We start from the raw sequence: 8,664 nt of genomic DNA, 5'->3' as shown, positions 1-8,664 counted from the left end.
GCTCTATCAGTTCTAAACTGTTCTTCCTAGAGGTCCAGTAAGGATGATCTCTTATTGATCAAGTGTTACTAAAGGAGGAAATCTAAACTAAACTAATCTAGACTGGATAGTTCAACAATAATTTATAAAACGGTTCTTCAAAACCTTTTTAAACAAAATGAATTCTCAAATCATGACATATTAAAATCATAATAAATCAAGATGAAACATATGCCATTACATATTCATTTCATACATTGATATTATATCGCTTCTACCTTGTTTTTCAACCATGGTAATTTCCGAAAGGAATAATTCGCAAAACTTCATTTCAATTCTTGAATTTCTTGTCGACACAAGCTATATACAATAAATCCTAACAATCGAGTTTTCGCGGTGCCAGTTATTTTATGTTGTAATGTTGACAGTTGGTTGCCGTGGGCAATATATGTCTTAAGTAAACAAGACTTTGCTTCTGGTCTACTTATTTATTTGCCGATAAATCTTGCACGATTGATCTCATAGTTATCGCGAAGTAAAGGTTTCTACGACAAGATTTAGGATTCAAATGTAATTTCTACATATTCTTAAAGGAGTTTAATTGGTACAAGAAGCTGTTGGGATTGAACATTGTTATAAATATCCCGGTAAGATATTTCTTTTTTTAATTAAAACAAAATATTATTGTATGGATTTAGGATTCTTGCATTTGAAAGCTTAAGAAATTGTTCAATTGTGAATTTCAGAGCTTCGAAAAAGCGACAGCGATTTCTCTATACCACTTTCATGACGGAAATCTTTCCTGTCGGAATTAAATTGTTTATTTTGCCGGAATTGTAGAAGTCGGGCTATTGAATACTGACAAGTTTCATCGAAGATTTTAGCGCAGGAAATTTTGTGTAATTTTGTGTTTCTATGCTGAAGAGTATTAGATAACTCTAATTTCGGGGAAAGGATAAATTTTCCCTTCTTTGTGAAAAAAAATATATGAATTAATTACCAGGGAAACACACTACGACATTATTACCATGGCAACTGAAATTAGTATGTAGAAAACAGCCGCTTTATGAAACAGCTGGGCTTTGCAATTTTGCTTCCATTTTATCTGCGATTTTCTTCTTTTGATTGATGCGAACGAGTGGATTAGTTACTGATGTTCAAATAGTAGCTCGTATACATCAAAACATTCGTAACTAATCACTAGTTCACATCTATCAAAAGAAGAAAATCGCAAATGTAATAGGCCCGTTTACACTTGCAATTTCTGTACGATTTATCTGCGATTTTCTTCTTTTCACAGATGTAAACGAGTGGACAAGTTAGGGATGTTCGAATTTGAGGCACTTCCACATCTCAGCATTCCTGACTATTCACTCGTTTGCATCTATCAAAAGAGGAAAATTTCACAATGAGTCGTGGAAACTGAAATTGTACACCGGCCTTATTAGGGATCTTAAACCACGACGGCAGCTATATCAATACAATGCTTCATTGAAAAGAAATGAATTATTAAATACCTATGGGAGTTTTAGACGTGATTTACGTTCTGTTTACAACGGTAAAATGTCGCTTAATACGTCCTGCGTAGAACGTCTGCATTTCAGGACCCAGTGAGCGCTACCTCGAATTAGTCTCTACAGGGTGAGTAAGAAAAACCTGACACCTTTGAAATCCAAATTAGCTGCAATGTGTCTATAATCGGCTGTAATGTGACAGAAGCTGCCTAAAATATCTTATGGGTATACGAAGCATATCAAATAAGTGAACTCATTTAATTTGGTAGAACATAAAGTTTGTTCCCTTTGGGAGTTAAAATGCATTCTAAGCTCTGTAATAAAAAAGAACGTCGAATTAGTTCAATGGGAATTGTCAAATTCCAGCCAGAAATTCGCGGCTAGTTTGAATTTCAAAGGTGTCAGTTTTTTTTACTCACCCTGTATAAAATTGTCCCTAATTGGCCTAGACCAAAAAATAATGTCTTTAACGTCTTATATCTCAGTAAATTGGTTTAAAGGAGTATTCCAGCCACATCGTCATCGTGTTGCCTTCCTCATGCTTAAGGTCCCTACCAAGTCGACGAAGCGACTATTTTCATCCAGTGCTTTTCTTCCTAGGTCAACTGATCTATTATACTTTAAATTATGCCGTCCAATGAGAGCGAAAAAGCGATGGTCCTTGATCCTTCGGTAAATGGAAGAAGGCTGAGGGCACAGTCAGGGCCTGCCTGTCATCCTACGCGCTCAGGCGCTAATGCAGAGAAGAAAAGTTTGGAAAGGAAGCGGCCACGCACTGTGCCCGAAGCGAGACAGGCAGAAGCAACGACGCCGGAATTGAAGGGAACAGAGAATGCGAGGTCACCTCTTATAATTGTCACTGGCGGTCGCCTTCAAAATGGCGAAAGCCTGAGATCTGCAGAGGCCTACATTATCGATGAAAAAAGATGGGTCCCGTTACCAGAAATGAATATTCCCCGTTACCTTCATTCAGTTGTTGCCATCGACAATCGAGTTGTGGTCAGTGGTGGTGATACCGGCCCAGGAAGAACAGATACTATTGAAATATTAGATCTTGATGAAACCCCTCTGCGATGGATCATCTCTGACGCGAAACTGCGGGCTCCACTGTGTGCTCATCAGACGGTTGCTCGTGAAGGAAAGTTGATAGTCATCGGGGGAAATGACGAAAATGATGATCCTGGAACTAGGGGGAATTCCAACAGAATCTATGAAGTTGACCTCGCACACCCTGACTCCACCAGAAATTTGTGTTTTCTTCCTCAACCAATGGCATGGCATGGCGCTGTGATGATTAACGATAGAATATTCATCTTTGGTGGAGGAAAAGGCTTCACTAACCCATACAATCAGATCTCGGTGTATGACCCTAGCACAAACACTTGCCACCAAAGTGTTCAAGGTTTACCTCACAGAGTCCAAGGACTAGCAGCGGTAATTTGGTCAAACAGAGTCCTACTTCTGGGAGGCGTTGATGCTGGTGGTCAAGAATTAAACACGGTCATTTCGTACAACGTAACGACAGGTGTAACAAGCCATTGGTTTCAATGCAGCAGCGAAGAGGTGGTTGCACAGCTGTCATACATACCATCCAGGGTCAGCAACAGCAACAAGAACGAGGTGTGATTGTCGCTTTAGGAAGTTTGGGAGACCTTAACACAGTTGAAAGATGCGTTCTTGGTACAAATGCCTGGAATGATATGCCTCCCACATTAGAAGCTCGACAACTATTCACCAGCAACACAGCAGCCGTTTTTTCAGCCAGCATTCTAGTTTGAAAAGAACATTTGAGTATGAGAACAGTGAGTAAAAAGAACATCTCAGTCTTATATTTGCATTGTTAGTATCCATCTTTATATATTATATATATTTAGAAAACACTGCACACATATATCATTGTTTTTATTGCCTTATATAAGATAAAAATATCGCCATTGCTTTTTGAATCACAATATTAAAACTATATTAAAAAACATTCGAATAATAATTCACTCAACACTGCATATAAATGTATTTATTTCACTACAATGTAGTTAATTCAATGTTTATTTCATAATAAGTTATTTACAAAACAACGTGAAATTCGCTTAACTTAATGTTATTAAATTAAAGCATTTTAAATCGCATCTTGGATTTTCTAGACCACTGCTTACAGCTACGAGATGAATTATCGAACCGAATTAGTTAGCGAATATTCACCGACCTAATGCTATGTCGTTCAATATGTGCTCAAACCTCAGTTATATCTTCATGCAACAGTACTAAAATTTTCAGCATTAAAAATGTTTTGCAAACCTGAAAAGAATCTACAAAATATGTTTACTGTATAATCTCAAAATATTGTGAAAATGAAAAGATTTCTCGGGATACGCCGAGAAGAAAACGACACTTGAATCGAAGCTACTTTTGTATTCATTTAAGTTATAATGGCGTTGACATTATAACATTGTTAATAGCCGCGTTATATTTTGAAATAACTCCTTTGTTTGGTGTTTTGCAATCACTAAATACAGTTCAAAACTTAGTTCACAACATAATCTAAAGAATAAAGGTAAAATAAATTAATTTTGAGTGTACGCCGAAAAGATTTTATGTCTTGACCGTTTTCCCGCCATAATACGCGACATAATAAAAAATCTCTTGATACCATTTCGGGCGACCATTTAAAGTCTTTTAACCCAATAATCTTAACACAAGCGGTGAACACTTAAGATTCGGACATCTTTAATCGCCCAGTTCATCTACAAACTAATTGAACAAGGCTTTTTTATCCGCTGGGTCAATGATATAAAGTCTCAAGGGATTTTTGAGACTTCTAAAAACCTTTGTTACACCGCGTGAAATTTATTCAAAAGCTTATAAAAAAGCAATGTTTAATGTTTCAATATTCCGGCCCCCGCTAAGAATGTGCGATTCAATGATAATGACTTTCCTATGTTATGATTAAAATTACAAAGATTTTATTACAAAAGCGTTCTTGCAGAGCTGTTCTTATCAGCAGTATGAAGACGTATTTGGCTCAAAATTGAACTCGGTAAGATATTTCTTGAAATTTTAACCTTATACAATTATGGCTGATTCATGCCTGGTTTGCGAAGACAAATATTAAGTTTACTCCACCGTTATATATTGATATATTTTATATAATTTACCTTTGCAAATCGTGCACACGGCAGGCAAAATATTTCAAATATCTTACTGCAATAAACGTATACGTTTTAGTTTATTTTGTCGATCGAAATAGTTCATAAGAGCTTGCGATAACGTGGGTATAATGTGGAGTGTTTTCCAGGAGTAAAATTTCGTACATAAATGGTTTTAAAGGTCGAGTGTTAGTCGAAATTCTGGGAACTCCTCAAATAATATTACGACGTAGCTTGTAAACAATTCGCATTACCAGCCATTTATTATTGATATTGGTCCAATATATAAATATATTTGCACTGTAGGGTCGATAGCGATTCGATTAAAATATTACGACTTTAAGTTTTGCAAATCGTAATTAAATTTCAGTAATTTGATATCACTTTCTGTTTACAAAACGAAACTAGACACTGCATGTTGTCGGCATTTTATTCGGGTCTGATTCGGCTGGTAAACACAGGTTATTTTTAGGGTCGTGTAATCATTTACAAGACGAAATGATTGTCTACGGACAGAATTTCGTATACCGAACGCCTTCTGAACGAATCATTTGGAACAATTTCTAAAATTGCGTAGCTTTTGAGATAGCAAGTATAGTCTAGACGTTTATCATAAACAATGCAATTAATTGCTCGATCAATTGCTAGCTGAAGTTTATTGTTTCCGAGTTTGGGTTCTGTAAGAAGTAGTGAATTATCAGTACTATTCCTACAAGACATTTTCACTTTGAACAAGTATGAAGTAACATTGAATTTAAGCTAAATCGAGTTTTATTTATATAATTATATTACTTAGTTAATAACCACTTATTATCCCCTTGATAAAAAAAGCTGCGTGGGTGTCGATATTGCAGATACATTTATGGAGTGTTCGTTTACCCAAATCAATAATTATTAAGAATTCCGCGTTTCGGTGTTATAAAACATAGCGTGTTTTGGAAGTACTTAGCAGTTAGAAAAACGCTTTTTTGCTTCTTATTTGTTGAAAATTCTTCGCACAAAGAAAAAATATATTACAAGGCCGGTTGTTTAAAAGCCGGTTAGCTTAACCCTGGCTTACTGAATCTTTACATTTTTTTTAATCGCTTGTTTACAAAGTTGAATATCTTCATTATTTTTTCTGGACCAATTATTTCTAAAATTGTAAAACGAACAGTGGTTCAGAAGCACAAAAACTGAAACACTGGATTAACATTTTAACCCATTTTAACCCATTTTGATCCAGAAAGATAACTGAACAGATATTAGTTGAAGTTTACTTTCAGAAGATGGCTCAGCAATTATTTTTCATGTTCGCCAATCAATCTAACGAATGGCTGGGTGTAAACATAGCCTGGATTAGACGTGATCTACGTTCTGCTTACAACGGCAAAACGTTGTTTATTACGTCCTTTGTAGAACGTCTGCATTTCAGGACCCAGTGAGCGCTACCTCGAATTAGGCTCTATAGAATTGTCCCTAAACGTAAACACAATGTTTTCAACGTCTTATATCTCTTTATATTGGTACAGTTGATAATAAAGAAGAACGCTTTATCATGACATTTATTCAAAGGAGTATTCCAACAACATCGTCGTCGTGTTGCCTTCCCGCATGCTTAAGGTCCCTATTAAGTCGACGAAGAAACTATTTTCATCCAGTGCTTTTCTTCCTAGGTCAACTGTTCTATTATACTTCAAATTATGCCGTCCAATGAGAGCGAGAAAGCGATTTTGGTCCTTGATCCTTCGGTAAATGGAAGAAGGGTGAGGGCACAGTCGGGGCCTGCCTGTCATCCTACGCGCTCAGGCGCTAATGCGGAGAAAAGAAGTTTGGAAACGAAGCGGCCACGCACTGTGCCCGAAGCGAGACAGGCAGAAGCAACGACCTCGCTATTGAGGAGAACAGGGAATGCGAGGTCACCTCTTATAATAGTCACTGGCGGTCGCCTTCAAAATGGCGAAAGCCTGAGATCTGCAGAGGCCTACATCATCGATGAAGAAAGATGGGTCCCGTTACCAGAAATGAATATTCCCCGTTACCTTCATTCTGTTGTTGCCATCGACAATCGAGTTGTGGTCAGTGGTGGTGATACCGGTCCAGAAAGAACGGATACCATCGAAATATTGAATCTTAATGAAGCCCCTCTGCGATGGATCATCTCTGATGCGAGACTGCGTGTTCCACTGTGTGCTCATCAGACGGTTGCTCGTGAAGGAAAGTTGATAGTCATCGGGGGGAATGACGAAAATGATGATCCTGGAACTGTTGGGAATTCAAACAAAATCTATGAAGTCGACCTCGTTCACCCCTACTCCACCAGGATTTTGTGTTTTCTTCCTCAACCAATGTCATGGCATGGTGCTGAGATGATTAACGATAGAATATTCATCTTTGGTGGAGGAAGAGGCTTCACTAACCCATACAATCAGATCTCGGTGTATGACCCTAGCACAAACACTTGCCACCAAAGTGTTCAAGGTTTACCTCACAGAGTCCAAGGACTAGCAGCGGTAATTTGGTCAAACAGAGTTCTACTTCTGGGAGGGGTTGATGCTGGTGGTCAAGAATTAAACACCGTCATTTCGTACAACGTAACGTCAGGTGTAACAAGGCCATTGGTTTCAATGCAGCAGCGAAGAGGTGGTTGCACAGCTGTCATACATACCATTCAAGGTCAGCAACAGCAACAAGAACGAGGTGTGATTGTCGCTTTAGGAAGTTTGGGAGACCTTCACACAGTTGAAAGATGCGTTCTTGGTACAAATGCCTGGAGTGATATGCGTCCCACATTAGAAGCTCGACAACTATTCACCAGCAACACAGCAGCCGTTTTTCAGCCAGTATTCTAGTTTAAAAAGAACATTTGAGTATCAGAACAGTGAGTAAAAATAACATCTCAGTCTTATATGCATTTTTAAAATCCACCTTTATATATTATATATATTTAGAAAACACCACACACATATCATTGTTTTATTGCCTTATATATAACATAAAAATATCGCTATTGCTTTTTGAATCACAATATTAAAACTATATATATATTAGAAACATTCGAATAATTCACTCAGCTCTGCATATAAATGTATTTATTTCACTACAATGTAGTTAATTCAATGTTTATTTCATAATAAGTTATTTACAAAACAACGTGAAATTCGCTTAACTTAATGTTAATAAATTAAAGTATTTTAAATCGCATCTTGGATTTTCTAGACCACTGCTTACAGCTACGAGATGAATTATCGAACCAATTGTTAGCGATTCATTCACCGACCTAATGCTATGTCGTTCAATATATGCTCAAACCTCAGTTATATCTTCATGCAACAGCACTAACATTTTCAGCATTAAAAATGTTTTGCAAACCTGAAAAGCATCCACAAAGTATGTTTACTGTATAATCTCAAAATATTGTGAAAATGAAAAGATTTCTCGGGATACGCCGAGAAGAAAATGATACTTGAATCGAAGCTTCTTTTGTATTCATTTCAGTTATAATGGCGTTGACATTATAACATTGTTGATAGCCGCCGCATTATATTTTGAAATAACTCCTTTGTTTGGTGTTTTGCAGTCACCAAATACAGTTCAAAACTTAGTTCACAACATAATCTAAAGAGTAAAAGTAAAATAAATGAATTTTGAGCGGTACGCCGAAAAGATTTTATGTTTTGAGCGTTTTTCCGCCAAAATACGCGACATAATAAAAAATCTCCTCTTATAATACCATCTCGGGCGACCATTTTAAGTCTTTTAACTCAATAATCTTAACACAAGCGGTGAACACCTGAGAGTCAAACGTCTTTAATCGCCCAGTTCATCTACAAACTAATGCAACAAGGCTTTTTTGTCCGCTGGGTCAATGATATAAAGTCTCAAGGGATTTTTAAGACTTCTAAAAACCTCTGTTACATCGCGTGAAATTTATTCATAAGCTGATAAAAAAGCGATGTAAAATGTTTCAATATTCCGGCCCCCGCTAAGAATGTGCGATTCAATGATAATGACTTTGCTATGTTTTGATTAAAATTGCAAACATGTTA

General features: G+C 36.9%; 2 protein-coding genes across 2 annotated transcripts; both read left to right on the top strand.

Moving 5' to 3' along the window:
• Positions 1-2,120: 2,120 nt before the first annotated feature.
• On the top strand, positions 2,121-3,119 carry LOC114538472 (kelch-like protein 31). Its single transcript, XM_028559652.1, has one exon. The coding sequence runs from the start codon at positions 2,121-2,123 to the stop codon at positions 3,117-3,119; it is 999 nt and encodes a 332-aa protein (XP_028415453.1).
• A 3,199-nt stretch (positions 3,120-6,318) lies between these two features.
• Positions 6,319-7,467, top strand: LOC114538471 (kelch-like protein 29). Its single transcript, XM_028559651.1, has one exon. It carries the CDS (start codon positions 6,319-6,321, stop codon positions 7,465-7,467), a length of 1,149 nt encoding a protein of 382 aa, XP_028415452.1.
• The last annotated feature ends 1,197 nt before the right edge of the window (positions 7,468-8,664 follow it).

The sequence above is a fragment of the Dendronephthya gigantea genome, unplaced genomic scaffold (genome assembly GCF_004324835.1).
Source record: "Dendronephthya gigantea isolate DGI-Jeju-01 unplaced genomic scaffold, DenGig_1.0 000185F, whole genome shotgun sequence".
NCBI lineage: Eukaryota > Metazoa > Cnidaria > Anthozoa > Malacalcyonacea > Nephtheidae > Dendronephthya > Dendronephthya gigantea.
Note: the sequence above shows the minus strand (reverse complement) of the source record. Positions and strands in the feature narration are given on the sequence as shown.